At 39.3% G+C, this 16,288-nt stretch overlaps 1 protein-coding gene and 1 long non-coding RNA gene across 11 annotated transcripts in view; one reads left to right on the top strand and one right to left on the bottom strand.

The window, feature by feature from the left end:
- The window catches only part of ARHGAP24 (Rho GTPase activating protein 24), a 732,927-nt gene that overhangs the window by 649,441 nt on the left and 67,198 nt on the right, over positions 1 to 16,288 (top strand). For 6 of the 9 annotated variants that reach the window (XM_072810777.1, XM_072810776.1, XM_072810780.1 and 3 more), the window contains one exon: positions 5,588 to 5,710. In XM_072810777.1, coding sequence (XP_072666878.1) covers positions 5,588 to 5,710 — 123 coding nt within the window. Of the gene's footprint in view, positions 1 to 5,587; positions 5,711 to 12,194; positions 12,546 to 13,005; positions 14,113 to 16,288 lie in introns of those variants that run through there. The other 3 variants (XM_072810784.1, XM_072810779.1, XM_072810783.1) reach the window with 3 other exon arrangements.
- LOC140623997 (uncharacterized) lies at positions 231 to 15,424 on the bottom strand. 2 transcript variants are annotated; one of them, XR_012023559.1, is made up of 3 exons: positions 13,845 to 15,424; positions 7,433 to 7,564; positions 231 to 386 (listed from the first exon to the last, which is right to left on the bottom strand). It is a non-coding gene; the product is annotated as an uncharacterized lncRNA (long non-coding RNA). The 2 variants fall into 2 exon arrangements; XR_012023560.1 differs by having other exon boundaries at positions 7,433 to 7,645.

The following is a 16,288-nucleotide window of genomic DNA, read 5'->3' on the forward strand; positions in this document are numbered from 1 at the left end:
ATTTAAATGCAAAGAAATAATTTACTGTATATCTTTAAAAGTTCACTTACTCAAAATGACACACATTTAAATTCGGAGCAATTATTTTGCTTTTTAGTTCATAATTTTGGCAATTTACAAGTAAATTGTAAAATTACTTGTAAAATCCCCCTTTTTTCTAGGGGAAAAATTACAAAAATTTACATTGGTAACTATTTTTGGAAATTTCCACACAATAAATCAGAATAATATTTCTTTAAATATATTTATTAAGAAAGGTAATGCACATAGTAGTAGTAGTCTCTTTTTTACTGAGAAAATCCTAGTGACATGATGTAGTTGGCACTCTGAGCAGAGTGGCCTCCTGTCCCAAATCTTCCTTTGGCGATGTAGTTAGGGATCGGTATCTGCGGAAAGAGAGAGGTGAAGTTATAGGTAAATTAATGAGAATTCAAAGTGAATAATCTTGAGCATCACTGAGTGAGGTTAGTGACAATTATCTTCCAGCTCATCTTGACTTTTTATGGGTTAGTGCTTTCATGACCATATCATTCCAATCATTTTACTCTTTTCAGTAATGCTTTTTTCCCCATATAAAATAATACATTATAAAATGTTGGAATATTACATGAAACAACACATGGTTGAGCATCTGGAAAATACAGAAAGGTACAAAAGGAGAGCAAAGAAATTCCCAATCCTATCATTCAGATCTAAATATTGTTAACATTATTGTGTATTTCAATCTAGTATCTTATTTATCTTTCTGCCTATATGAAAATTGAGATAATATCACATAAAAATGTGCTTATTTCCTTTGTATCACAAAAACTCATATTAATACTTACATTAATAAGTAATCCTTCAAAATCCTATTTTAGTGGCTTCATCATAAGGAACATTTTCCATATTTTTCTAAACAATGAGCATGTATATCTTGGCATAACTTTTCCAATATTTCTCTTAAAATTTAGGAAAATTCTATGCAGAGACACCTGGCTGGCTAGTCGGCTGAGCATGCATCTCTTGATTTGGGGTTGTAAGTTCAAGCCCCACGTTAGGTGTAGAGGTTACTTAAAAATAAAAATTTTAAAAATTCTATGCAAAGTTATACACCAAAACTTTTACCTCTTAAATTATTATTTTATAATTATTAAAGGAGTCAAACTTTCTGTATGGTTAATGGATATTGCACCTCATTTTAAAATTAACTGTGCATTTACTTTATTGTAGATTTCTTTAACCTACCTTTTAATTTTAGATCAAGCTTTTTCTTAGTCTATTAAATTCATTAAGCTTTTCTTAATCTACCTTTCAATTTTTATAGAAATTGTGTCAAGTATTTTATTTAAGAATCTACATTATTTCTGGGAAAGAAAAATTTATATCAAATGCAAATATACAGAAGATCCCAATAAAGTGCACACATATTTTCAATTCTACATAAACAAGTAAAATTGAATGATGTGACCTACTCACTTAAAGTCACACTAGCAGTGTGAAGTATTAACACTATTAGTGTTAACACTAATTAGTATTAACACTAGCACCAAAGCGTTGCTACCAACCTATGCTAATATTTAAAAGATGTATACAATTTCCTGAAACATTGTGTCTTTTAAAAATGCCTGCAAATCTAAAGTAGTATTAAAAAATAAAAACAAAGCTGCACCGGTATTAGTCTTCAAGCAGAATTTAACAATGAAAAATATATACTGGCTTTAATATCTATCATATATTACATACACACAAATATATATGCATATAGGAATTGAAGATGAAAAAAAAAAGGAATTGAAGATGACTATGACACTCTCACTCCAGTGATAATTATATCTCGAGACTACTTTTTAAAATCTCACCTTTTGAAAAAATTTTAGATCCATTAATAGTTAAATGGAACATTAAGCCCTGTAAAGGATTAACAAAGAGAGTGAAACTTGATTCACATAGTTGAAAGGCAATAATGAGTTTACTTATTTATCAGATCATACATTTAGTAGATTTTGAACCACTTCAATTCCAAGTACCAGCTCTCAGAACCTAAGGGGTTGTGAATTAGAACAGATAACATCTCTAGGTGGAAATCACATGTTTCTAGTAGAGTGTCTAGTTCAAGTTTATATAAATGTCTCCGATTGTTTCAATCACATTCATAGCAATGATTCTATATTTCCACTGAGACTGGTAGTTTTTTTTTAAATCATTTCCCTCTCTCTTGTTAATACACTGAGGAATCAAGATCCATATCCATGGGTGAAATTCACCGATGGGATTTCATATCTGTGATTGACAGTCTAAATGAGATTCAGGGTCAGACATACTGCACCACTGGCAGAGAGTGAATCAAATGAAAAGTCAGGGGATAATGGCCAGTTGTGCTTATCATTCTCTTTTTTTTTTTCCCTGCTTTCAGGCAGAAACACACTCTAGCGGCTGTCACTCACTCATTACTAGGGCTGTCTCTGCCTGGGCTGAGAGTGACACAGCAGGATATTGCTGTCTGAATTGCTAAGTATCCCTTAGGCAAAGATAATAATTAAAATATTCTGATTTCAAAATGGTAATTCTTTTTGGCCCAGCATTGTGGTATAAGTGGGTAAGGATACAGAGTAAATTGTTAATACTGTGCTACACCAAATGAAGCACGTCTTCCTTTGTCATTTAGCTCTTTCTGCCACTTCTACGTAATATGACCGTGTTCATGCATATTAATATGTGGCGTATTTATATACATAAACGTTATACAGTTTAAATATGCATTGTTAAGTATCAAAGAAATATATTTGTAATATAAATCCATATATATATTCTATACTACTGACTAATTGTTCCCAAGCACTTGCTAGACATATCTCTGAGATCAAATTAGATATTATATGGGGAGCCTGGGTGTCTCAGTCGATTGGGTGTCTGCCTTGGGCTCAGGTTGTGATCCCAGCATCCTGGGATGGAGCCCTGCCTTGGGCTCCCTGATCAGGGGAAGCCTGCTTCTCCCTCTTCCTCTGCCACTCCCTCTGCCTATGCTCTCTCAAGTGTTCTCTCTCTCTCAAATAAATAAATAAATCTTTAAAAAATAAACTGTAGCATTTCTATAAAAAATATTATTTTAAAAAATAAATATAATATATTCTTTTTGCACTTGTAAGTGTGGAAACAGTTAAATGAGACTGAATCAGTATTTGCAGAATTTCTCCTTTAGCCTAACACAGGGCTAGTATTTTTACTTTATTTCGTCAAATTCTCACAAAAATTTACTATATCAGTATTATGTCTAAAGCATGATTAAAAACACTGAGTTTGGGCAGCCCGGGTGGGTCAGCGGTTTAGCGCTGCCTTCAGCCCAGGGCATGATCCTGGAGACCTAGGATGAGTCCCATGTCAGGTTCCCTGCATGGAGCCTGCCTCTGCCTCTCTCTCTCTCTCTCTCTCTCTCTCTCTCTGTTTCTCATGAATAAATAAAATCTTAAAAAAAAATAAAAATAAAAACACTGAGTTTCCAAAAATTATGTAATTTCCCAGAATTCAAACAGCTAATACAAGGTAAAATTAAGATTTCAACTGGGTTTTCTCTGACTCCTGAATCTATGCTTTTTCAGAAACAAGTTGCTAATGGTGATGATAGACCAAGGATAGACCTAAGGGGTAAGAGGGTCATTATTTCTCAAACAGTGAGATGTTCTTTATAGTATGAGAAGGCTAGCTCTATTTATTCAAGAATTTTGAAAACATTAAGAAATCAGTTTGATGTGGTTCCTCAGCCCCCCTCCTTCATTCATACATTAAAATGTACAATACCAATTCTAATTGTTCATCCTATTGAGTTAAAGTTATTTCACTTCTCTGACCTTTCACATGATCTAGAAATTTACTTCAGTGGTAGGATAGTTGTATTTCTCAACCTAGAGCTATTGTATAAAATTTAGAGGTCACAGATTCAAATGCCTATAGCTTTCACAGCTATGTGTGTATTCAGTTGGATGGGAAAGAATAGTGAGTGATGGGCCTGTTGTGAATTGGAGCCTGCAAGCTCCTTATGAAGGTGTTCAGATCCACTTAAAAACAAACAACAATGTCTCAAACACAACACTTGAATATGAAATAATTCAACCCAAGGCTGCAAGTGTACACTTAAATGTTCATAGATATTTTAAGCACCTCAGAAGTTAGTATAATATTCAAATATTATCAGAATTCAGTTAAATGTTTCATTTCCTTAAGTATTCCTTTTGTGAACAACATTCTAATTATTTTCAAAGAGACTGAAGCAGTATAGTTGCTGATACATGTCTTCAGAAATACTCCTTTAGGGAAGCCTGGGTGGCTCAATGGTTTAGCACTGCCTTCAGCCCAGCACGTGATCCTGGAGTCCTGGGATCGAGTCCCATGTCAGGCTCCCTGCATGTGTCTTCTGCTTCTCCCTCTGCCTGTGTCTCTGCCTCTCTGTGTGTCTCTATGAATAAATTTTAAAAATCTAAAAAAATAATAATAAAAGAAATACTCTTTCAGAGGCACCTGGGTGGCTCAGTGGGTTGAACATCCAACTCTTGATTTTGGTTCAGGTCATGATCTCAGGGTCATGAGATTGAGCCCCAAGTTGGGCTCCACAGTCAGAGTGAAGTTTGCTTGTCCCTTTCCCTCTGATGTCTCCCTCACCCCCAACCCCTTGCATCTCTCTCTCTCTGTTTCAAATAAATAAATAAATGACATAAAATAGAAAGTAAGGAAAACCATGCCTCAAGACTTCTTTCAAGTTCGATATGGTTATGCCTATTTTATAAATGAGAAATTTAAGTCACCAGGGAAATGTCAATGTGCTATAAAATATTTCTAAGAAATTAAATCACATGCACCAGAAGTCTAGCACTTCAAAATTGATATTAGAGATTATAAAAGTTTAAAAGTTTAGGGGTTCTTCTTTGGAAGGGTGGTAAAATGAGAGAAACCATCAAGCTTTTGCATGGAGACACCGCTGGTATTTCCTAAGTCTCACGCTTTGGTTGCAGGGGCCATCTAGGACGTTGATTTGGCCTTGTTGCTGACCAGGCTTATGTCTTCTCCTCTTCTCTTTGTTTGCTCCCCTGAAGGTGTATTCTAGAGGAAGAAGCTTCCCTTCCATGACAGAGCAATGGAGGAGGACCTCTGGGCCAAAAGTTTTACTTGTGGTTCTTTTCCCTTTACAAAACTCTGCTGCTCATCCACGATGTCCTGGTGGACCCACTGTGTGTCTGTTAAGCAGTACTCAGACTGCTCAGCACTTGCTTCCAATGTATATCCAGGCTCTGTGGATTACTTCTCCACCTTTCATTTCACTTTGTTATTTCTCCTTATTCAGCAGCGCATTGTGAATAGATTGGATTATTACTTAATGCAGACCTATGGGTTGTTGCTAGGACAAAGAGGCAGGCTTTGTTTGGGGAATAATATTTGTTCCCAGTTTTCTCCTGGAAACATAAGAGCCTTTCCTTTTTAAGCAGATTTTTTTTCATTCTGAAACCATGGTAAATATTTCCAATTGATTGAGTAGGCATATTGTACATCTCAGGGACTCCCACTGCTGATGGGGAATCTTCAGCTGAGCACACACTCATGTGTTACTTTCTTACAGGAGGCGATCGAGATCGGATGACAGCAAACCATGAGAGCTATCTCCTTATGGCGAGCACCCAGAATGATATGGAAGACTGGGTTAAGTCCATCCGCCGAGTCATATGGGGACCTTTTGGAGGAGGTGAGTATATATAGAATTATGGAAGAACAGAAAGGTAGGCCAAACCTATTCATCTTGACCCTCTCAACCGATGTTAGTATCAGCTCCTAATTTCAAATGGATGACTGTTAAAATAAATAGCAAACTATTCTATGTTATTATTAAGACATATATCTGAGTAACTCCCAGAAGTTTCATTTAAATCAAATATCATCAATAACCAACTTTTTAAATGACTATCTTGAATTATAAAAAAGGGATGATATGTTTTTTTTTTGTTTGTTTGTTTTGGATTTTTCCATTTCACTGACAATAAATAGTCAGTCATAAGAATGGTACTATAAATGTAGATTAGTGAAGACCATGTGGATATGGGGCAAAAAAAAATTTGAAGAGTATCTTTGGAGGGGAACCTAGCCCTGAGATCATCAGTGATATCAAAGAAGAATGGCAAAGCTCTAGATGAGAATCTGATGATGACTAGAGTAACAAAATGCTTTGTGATCAGGCAAGTGTTTGTGGATTCAATAAATTTTTTAAAATCTTAGTTAATGTAGTTTTGAGAATGCACCCTGTGAGAAATAAATTAAATGGCACTGTAAATAGAACTAAAGGGAGGAAGAAGGGGTAAAAAACATGATCTTTGTCTATCAAAGATTATTAAATAAAAAGATATGACATAAACAGACAAATTGTATAAAGCAAAAACTCAGTAAGTGGAATGGAAACGATAAGGACTCCAAAAAATTTACCTATAACTGGGCAGCCCCGGTGGTGCAGTGGTTTGGTGCCGCCTGCAGTCTGGGGTGTGATCCTGGAGACCCGGGATCGAGTCCCACATCGGGCTCCCTGCATGGATCCTGGTTCTCCCTCTGTCTGTGTCTCTGCCTCTCTCTCTCTCTCTCTCTCTCTCTGTGTGTCTATGAATAAATAAATAAAATCTTAAAAAAAAATTACCTATAACCAACACATATTTCCCAGTGTAAAGCCTAATTATTTTATTTTGATGTAATTAAAATAAATTGTATTAAATCAAATTCATAGTTAGCAAACCAATTATAATTCCAATATTTACTTTATATTCTCTTTTGTCTATTGTCAGCCCCCTGAATTCAGAAGTGAATTTTTTCCACCTAATATATTAGATACTGCCTAGGCTGACTCACCATTTTACATTTTAGAATAACTTCAAAGGTATACTTTAAAAGCTGGAAGGTTAAGTTTTACCAGGTAAATGATACAGGTTTGCAAATTGTCTGTTTTCTAGCAGTGCCTTCTGCTGGGGAAGGAGGAGGTTCTTCATCCAGTTTGCCTGGTGACAGTCTGGTTCACCTCAAACTGCTGTCCCAGGATGATAATTTTTCATAGTGCTGCTTTTCACTTTCATGGTGTCCTAGTTTTGGTGACAACTTAGACAGTGACCCTATTTATATCCTAAAATGGCTAGTAAATGACTATGACAAACATTTGAAAAGGCCTGTGGGCTGATATCCCATCTACAACATTAGCAAAAGTTTGCTCGAGATTGTTCTTTTATTTTTTAAAAGATTTTATTTATTTATTCATGAGAGACCCAGAGAGAGAGGCAGAGACATAGGCAGAGGGAGAAGCAGGTACTCCTCAAGGATCCTGGTATGGGACTCAAACCCAGGACCCTGAGATCACAACCTGAGTCAAAGGCAGACACTCAATCCCTAAGCCACCCAGGAGCCCCTCATGATTGTCCTTGGGACATATACTCACCTGCTGGAGTTTTGCTGGTACCTCCAGAGCCAGGGATTTGTGGGGTGTCTGAAGATGTGTCTTCTAAAGACTCTCTTTCCCCCATTACCAAATCTCTGTGGCTTCTGAGTTTAGGAGGATCCTTAGTATCTCCTGAAGGAAGTATTTTTGTTCAGAATTATTTCCGTAAAGTGTCCTATTTTCTCCCTTTCCTCCTCTTCCATCTGTCCTTTTCTGAAAAAAAAATGACTGAAGTCCAATTAGCTCTATCAAATCAGTAGGCACAGAGGTCCTACCAGCCCAGGAGTCCCAGAAGTTCTCACAGCGGGACTTGACAGGAGCTGTATATAAATCTTCAAATTTATGAACTTAGCAGGGAGCCTTGCTAGTTGATAAGTTGATGTACAGTTGTCCCTCCTCATCTGCGGTTTCTCTTTCTGCGGTTTTCAGTTACTCACAATCAACTATGGTCCAGAAGCAGATGATGCTCCTTCTGACCTATCATCAGAAGGTCAATAGAAGCCTAATATTATGTCACGATACCTGTGTCATTCAGCTCACTTCATCTCATCATATAGGCATTTTATCATCTCACATCATCACAAGAAGGGTGAATACACTACAAGATATTTTGAGAGAAAGAGGCCACATTCACATTATTTTTATTACAGTGTATTGTCATTATTCTATTTTATTATTAGTTCTTGTTGATTGCTCACTGCGCTTGCTTTATTATTAAACTTTATCATAAGTGTGTATCTGTAGGAAAAAACAGTATATATAAGATTCAGGACTGAATCCCAGTTTCAGGCATCCACTGGGGGTCTTAGAACATATTTCCTGTGGATAAGAAGGGATTACTATACTTTATCCTATGAAATGAGCTTCCGGGATTTTGTAAATGTTTGATTCAAATTTACTTGTAATTAAAAAAGATATATTTTAGCTTAGGATGCTTACCATAGAAACAATGCTCCAATAAAAATTTTTCTGCCCTTTTTATTTAATTAAAGAATATTATGAGAGGGATCCCTGGATGGCGCAGCGGTTTGGCGCCTGCCTTTGGCCCAGGGCGCGATCCTGGAGACCCGGGATCGAATCCCACGTCGGGCTCCCGGTGCATGGGGCCTGCTTCTCCCTCTGCCTGTGTCTCTGCCTCTCTCTCTCTCTGTGACTATCATAAATACATAAATAAATAAATAAATAAATACCTTAAATTAAAAAAAAAAAAAGAATATTATGAGAATGCAAGGGAAGCTTTTGAACTACATATTCCATTTGCAATAAATCCTTTGTGAGTCAACTGAACCATACAATTTTTTAAAGTAAATGTGGAATATAGAACCAAATTGAATGCTGACATTTGTAGAAGATCGCAATTGTCACCCATAATCTGGGACCCTCTCTGGTCACTGATTGAATTTTAAAGAAATATTATAAATTTGTGTTTCAAACAAATTTATAGAACTACAAATCCTTTTAATTATCTTATATACTAGAAATACACTTAACATTTCATTGAAAATATGCTTTCTACTGATAAAGAATATTTTAAAACCTCTGATTTAGTTCCATCCCACATTTTGTATATTAGGTCATTAAGACCCAGGGAGGGTGATTAACTTGCCAATTGCCAATCACACTGTGAGGAACAGAACTAGGAAGAAAACTCAAGGCTTCTGGTTTGTGACATCCTCCTACTTTCTCGCACAATAATGTGATCCATTACCGCTACTGTGGGAATGAAAAACCCACAATTACTAGTAGTATATCCTTCAGCATATGAAAACAAAAATTTTTTAATTATGCTAATTAAAATAAATATGGTTTTTCAAATCATTCAAAAACACCTGAATTGACACTGTCAATGGTGGGAAGTGAAACTACAACCAACAGATTGGGAAGAGGTATTTCCAGATTATATATCTAAGTAATGAACTTGTATCTGGAATTTATAATGAACTCTTACAATTCAGTAATAGAAGGGAAATTAAAAATTTGACTCTTTTTGACCCAACTGATAAATGAACAAAGAATCTGAATAAATATTTCTCCAAGGAAAACATGCAAATGGCCAAAAAGCACATGGAGAAATGCTCAGTTTCATTAGTCATCCAGAAAATGCAAATCAAAACCACAATAAGGTACCACTTGATACCCACTAGGATGGCTAGAGTCAGAAAGTCCAATAATAGCAAGTATTGATGAGATGTAGGAAAATCAAAATGCTCCTACATTGCTAAACAGAATGCCAAATGGAGCAGCTGCTTTGGAAAAGAATCTGATATATTTCTTCAATCAATTAAACACGGAGTTATCATCTGACCAGCATTTGCACTCCTAGGTAGATACATACCCAAGAGAAATAACATATGTCCACACAAAAACTTGTGCATGAATATTTATAGCAGCATTATTGTTAATAGCCAAAAAAGTAGAAATGCCCAAATGTCCATCAATAGACAAATGAGTCAATAGGATGTGGTATATCCACACCAGGGATTATTATGCATCCATAAAAAAGAATGAGGTACTCATACATGCTACAATGAGAGTAAACCTTGAAAACATTATGCTAAGTGGAAAAAGACAGTCACAAAAGGCTACATAGCATATGATTCTGTTCATATGATGGTATGGAACAAGGAAAGGTCTAGAGACAGAAAGTAGATTAGCAGTCACTTAGTGTTGGGATGGGAATGTTGGAGGGGATAGGTGATAATCCAAGTTACTGAATTTCTTTTTGAGGTGATGAAAATATTCTAAAATTGACTAGGATGATGATTGTATATATCTGTGATATGCTAAAAGTCACTGACTTATATACATGAAATGGATGAATTCTATGATATGTGAATTATATCTCAAAAAATCTGTTAAAAAAATTCCTCAGTTGCTGTAATTGCCTTTCATAAGAAAATACATTTCTCCTCTTTATCTTAGTTATGAACCCAAGACTCTGTTAATCCTAAATAAAGACCTCTTAGACTCTAATCTCCTTCTTGGTGCCTAAATATTGTTGTGGTTATTGATTAAATGGTATTTGCAAAGACACTTGGAAGGTGGCATATCACTCTGATGTATAATTTCTTAATGTATAATTTCTGTATAGCACCTTTGGATATATTTTAAATGTGTTTATTACAGAAAGGGCATTTCATGACCTCTACTGCACTTTCATAGCCTGCGTTTTGAAAAAGTAAAGTTTATCATGAGACACCTAGGCTTATCCTAGCTCAGGTTGCATATGCATGTAAAATATTCCCCCTTTACCATTACAATAACAATTTGATGAAAAGTAGGAGACACCTGAGGAGCTTGCCAAGCTCTTCAAACTCTTAGGAATGAAAAACTGTAATGTGAAAATCTTAAAATGTAGAGCTATGGAATTGTTTTTTTTTTCTTTTTATTAAAGAAATCAAACTTACAACAGATAATCAGATAAGGGAAGGGAACCGATAGAAATGGAAGAAGTAGGCGTTCACTTAACCGAGCCTGATAACAAAAGTATCTATTGACTCTAGATACTTTAGCTTTGTGTTATCTGCTTAAAACCACTTGTAAACAGCTGTTTCCCCATTAAAAATGTTGAGAGGGGGGATCCCTGGGTGGCGCGGCGGTTTGGCGCCTGCCTTTGGCGCAGGGCGCGATCCTGGAGACCTGGGATCGAATCCCACGTCGGGCTCCCGGTGCATGGAGCCTGCTTCTCCCTCTGCCTGTGTCTCTGCCTCTCTCTCTCTCTCTCTCTCTGACTATCATAAATAAATAAAAATTAAAAAAAAATGTTGAGAGGGGCGTGGTTTCTGTCTAAAAGTCAAATCCGAAATTTAGGATGTCAAAGCATTTATTTAGCTTTGGAAAAACTCAGTGGTTTTGTTTTGCTTACTTATTTTTGCTTTTTTTTTTTTTTTACACTTTTTTTTAAAGATTTATTTATTTATTTATTTGAGAGAGAGAGCACAAGCAGGGGGAGAGGCAAAGGGAGAGAGGAAGAGAGAATCTCCAGCAGACTCCTCACTGAGCGGGCAGTCTGATACAGAGCTTGATCCAATGACCCTGAGATCGAGATCAGGACTTGAGCTGAAATCAGGAGTTGGTTGCTTAACCAGCTGAGCCACTCAGGCACCCCTACACTGTTTGGGTTGTTTGTTTGCTTGTTTTAATTCTTTTCAATTGTTTTTGAAGCAATGTGTATGGAAGTGCCAAGCCCAAGGGTGTGGGAAGAGTGTGAATCCACAGAGTTTTCATTAGATCTGAGCGTTTTGCCTAAATTTAACGACTAACAAAATCGGTTCTTCCTGTATTTCTGTCTCCTTCCAAAAAGAGTTGAGCCAGAGACCTATCGATGCAGTAAAAATACTTCATGTGGATAATTCTCATGATGAACACCTGGCATGTGGCCAAGCAAGGGTTAATTAAGAGGTAATGTGGTCTCTCACCTCTGACATAGTCAGCTGTGTGGCCTTGGGTAAGGAGTAGGACCCCCTCTCCAGACTTTCAGTTTGCTTGTTTGTAAAATAAGAAAATTAGACAAAACCGTTTTAACGGAGATTCTTTCTGGCTCCAAAGTCCTGTGATTACATGTGTTCCCTCCATCCCAATGCTCAGGTCAGTAAGGTCTTCAGCTGCCTGATGCCTCTGGGTCCAGCATTGTCACTGTCTTGTTTATAATGAGTAATACCTTGTGGTTCCCTATTTTTTTCTAGTAGCATGCTGTGACAGTGAAGGCAAAAATTTGAACCATAGGGCAGAAGTCACTACTGATGATTCCTTCAGTGACAAACTGTTACCTATCTGGGCATGCCAATCAGAGAAGTGATGTTTCGAAAGGGAGTACCCTTGCAGGATTCCTCACGGTTTTGTCGCACTCCCGCTCGGAAGGAACCCCGAGACCTTGGAGGTCAGATGGGGTTAAAGCACTAGCATTCTGAATCTGCCCATGGAACAGCCAGGTGGATGAATGATTAACCCAGTGAGTAAATTGTTCAGCGAGGGGGGGATCGAGAGTGCAGGTGGACATGAGGGTGCGTGCAAGAGCAGAGGAGAAAGTAGAAAACAGGATTGGTTTTTCAAACCGTAAGCAGAGATGTAGAGAACTAGGTGCATGTGTACAAATACGCATGGGTACACACCCGTGAGTTGAGCTGACTTCTTTTATGGTGGCTGTACCTGCGGGGGCTTTGTTACCAGATTGAGAATATTTTTTCTACTTCACAGACACACATGTGTGTACAAGTCGGCACACGTGTGTAAGGGATAGGCACACTGGAGCCGGCACCCACGGACAGATTGAGCTGCCAGATAGATCTCTGGGCAAAGTCTCGTATAGGGAGAGAGTCCGTGCAGGAAGGGGGGATGGTAGTGGGTGGGGGTGGGGGTGGGGGTAAAAGTTCAGCCCCTCGGCGTCGGGTAGGTGCTGCTGGAGCTCTGCAGCGGCTCGCACAAGGGCCGGCGGCGGGCGCAAGGTGAGAGGAGGGAGCAGGGGGTCGCCAGCCGCGAGGAGCCCTGCGCGCCCGCTCTCTGCGGCGCCTGCACCTGCTGCGTGTGCCCGGCGGCAGCGAAGCCGCCAGCAGCAGCCCAGCGCGGTGCCGGTGCCGGTGCCGGTGCCGGTACCGCCGCCCCCGCCCCCGCGCCCGCCCAGCCCGCCCTGGGGAACCGGGGCCGAACCGAGCGGCCGCACCGGGAGGAGAGGCTCCCTGCACAGCGGCCTCCCCGCGGCCCGGGCGCCGACTCTCCTGACCTGGAGCTTCCTCGGCAGCCCCGGGAGGGAGTTCGAAGACGGAAGGGAAGAGCGAGAAGCCCGCAGAGAGCATCAGAGGCTGAGGGGTGCCTCGGAAGGAACCGGGGAGTCCTTTGAACAGAACCTATCATGCACTGCAGTGCTTTCTGGAGAAGGTGCCACTATTGGCTCCCCCCTTTGCTCAGATGAAAGGAGCCGGCAGGGACGGTCCTGAAGCAGTCCTCAGGGGCCTCTTGTGTCATTGTTCCTTTTCCCCCTTGCACACGGCTGTTTGCTGACCTTTCCAGAGGAATCTCAGCCCCGCACCCCCCAGTTCCAGCTGAGAAGACCGTTCTTAATAAAAAAAAAAGAAAAGAAAGAAAGAAAGAAAGAAAGAAAGAAAGAAAGAAAGAAAGAAAGAAAAGAGAAAGAAAGAAAGAAAAGAAAGAGAAAGAAAGAAAGAAAGAAAGAAAGAAAGAAAGAAAGAAAGAAAGAAAGAAAGAAAGAAAGAAGAAAAGCAATTCCTGCTGTTTGAATGGGAGATGCAGCTTGCCTTGCTGCAGTTCTTTTTTGCTGTGACATTTTGGAATGTCTGCAGAAACTTACAGAACAAAACAACCAAACCTTAAAACTCCTTGGAATAGGGGAGAGAAAAGGAAGTTTTTGCCAAAAAAAAGAAAAAGAAGAAGAAGTCCATGAGAGGTGGTAACTTACCCCTGATCCAGGAGCTGGGGGATAACAGCCTTCAAGTTCTAGGAATCAGCACTTCAACCCTAACAAATCAACATGAGAAGGAGTGGCTGTGGGGTATCGCGCAGAGGCAGGTCTTAAAAGAAGCCTGAAACTGGTTCAGAACTTGGGGCCTGTATGATGCCTGAGGACCGAACGACTGGGGGACGCCCCTCAGGTGCCCTAGCGTCAACTCCTTTCATTCCTAAAGCTACATACAGAAGAATCAAACGGTGTTTTAGTTTTCGGAAAGGTAGGTGGATGATCTGTTAATGTCCATCTAAAAGAATATTCATATATTTTCTGATGTTTTAAGGTCAGTTTATGTTCAGATAAAATGGGATTTTGAAAACCAAGAGCTTAGAACTGTACAGGAGGGATTTGTGCGTGTCTCTGCTGGTCTGTATTTGTTTTCCAAGGTTCATATTGATCTGTTGATGACTGTGAGTGGGCTGGATAGGTGGAGCTTAAAGAATGGGAGTCCTATGGGGATCACCTTGACTGATGGAAAGCGGGCGAGCCGGCCTGGCCCTTGGGGAGGAGGGGCCGGGGCGCCACCTGGGGCTGCTGTCAGACCCAAATCAAGCAGCCATGTTATTGCTTCTTGCACTCAGCCCCTCTCAAATCCTTGTTCTCTATTCCCATCACATTGGTCTTGCTCTGGCTGCCTGTGCCTCACCTCCCCCGCTGAGAAAATTTTAATAACTAGATTATCTGTAGTGACCCCTTTTCAGTAGCCTTTTGACCATATTGACTAACACTGATTAGAAATAGGAGTCACCTTGACTTTCCAGATGTATCAAAAGGTGGCCTTGTCGGAGGCCAAAGATACGAACTGTAAGGAGGAAGGAATGGGAAAATATAGCAATTTATGATCAATAAAAGGAGCTATGCATTTCAGAATTGATTCGTGCAAGGGGAGTGGAAGGGTACAGCTAGGTAAAATAAAATGCTTTTAGAAAACATGTATGCATCAAAATATTTTCAAGTGTCATTTTGCTTTAAAATGGGGATAATTAAATGAAGTGGTTATTTAAATTGGAACTAGGTAGTTATGATTTTAATGTCATGCATAGTGAGCTAATAATTTAATCAGGAGCAGATGTGACTAGCATCGAAGGTTCTTTCTCCCTTTTTTTTGATTGCTATCTATTCATTAACCCTTTCTACTTACTAACCAAAAAAAAAAAAAAAAAAAAAGAAGAAAAGAAAGAAAGAAAGAAAAAGAAGAAAACAAAGAAAAAAAACCACATGTATAAAGTAAAATATAGTAGGAACTTTTTAAGACTAAACGTTGTTCCTTCTGAGTCTTTCCCTCTGAGCAGTTAAGATCTACCTGTAGTCATTATCATATATTATTAGCAAAGAATACAGGTGTTCATTTATATTCCTCTCTCATCCACAAAGGTAATTAAGTGAGAGATACATGTGTGGTTACTGTTAAGCCTGCATCTTTGACAGGGAAATTGCTAACAATAGAAATTGGAAAAAAGCTATGGAGTAATTGCTTAAAGGACTTTCTCTCTTTCTAGCTCTTCCAGCCCTCAGCAACTAAATCAAGTTTATCCAAACAGGCAGAGAAGGTCTACTTTTCCAGGCTTTTGGTGCTCATTTGTAGCATGAGATATTCTGGGGACAATTAATGTATCTTTGAACCACAGAGCAAGGTGGTTTTGACCTTTTCCACCTTCTCTCCAATAGTGGAGCATAGCATATCTGCAAGAATCCTGCCTAACACTGCTCTTTGTGGTGCCCTCTTCCCTTTCTCCTTAAATACCAGGGTGGGAAGGCAGCGCCTGCAGGGAGAATTCCCATGGGCTGGCAAATGGCACCCACAGGAATGCTTCCACCTATCATCACTCCTGTGGGCTATTTTTAAACTCTTGTCCTGTCCTTTGCAGTCTTCGTAATCTGAAGAATGTTCAGCACGGGACTCAAGGATGAACGGATTTCTAATTTACAAAACCATATTGTGGCTTCTGGCAGAACCATAAAGGAGAGGAGGAGCAGAAGCATGGAGCTGTTGTAGGTTTTCTGGCCCTCCAGCCAGAGCTGGCGGCACACCAGGCTGCCTCATTCCCTGGCTGCACACTACAGTTGTGCAGTGAGGCTCTGGGAGAGAAGCTGCTTCTGTGTGTGCAGCCTAATGGCTGGAGCCCGCTGTGGCATGACTCACAGAGTGTTTACATCTTTATTTAAGGGCCTGCACTGAAAAGAATGGACTTTTCTTTCCATCCTGGGCCCCCCAACCATGCTACCTTAAGAAGAGAGTGTTCTTTTGTGCCTTGTTTAATCTCCCGGGTGCTCAAGTAGTTCAAGAAGTGGACTGGGTTCTGCGTTTCTGCCTTCCTCAACCAAGCCTATTGCAGAGCATCGGCTTAAGTCATTTTCAATGAAAGCAAAAGGAAGAGTGCATGATTCATGGAAAA

Source organism: Canis lupus, chromosome 33 (assembly GCF_048164855.1).
Source record: "Canis lupus baileyi chromosome 33, mCanLup2.hap1, whole genome shotgun sequence".
Lineage (NCBI taxonomy): Eukaryota > Metazoa > Chordata > Mammalia > Carnivora > Canidae > Canis > Canis lupus.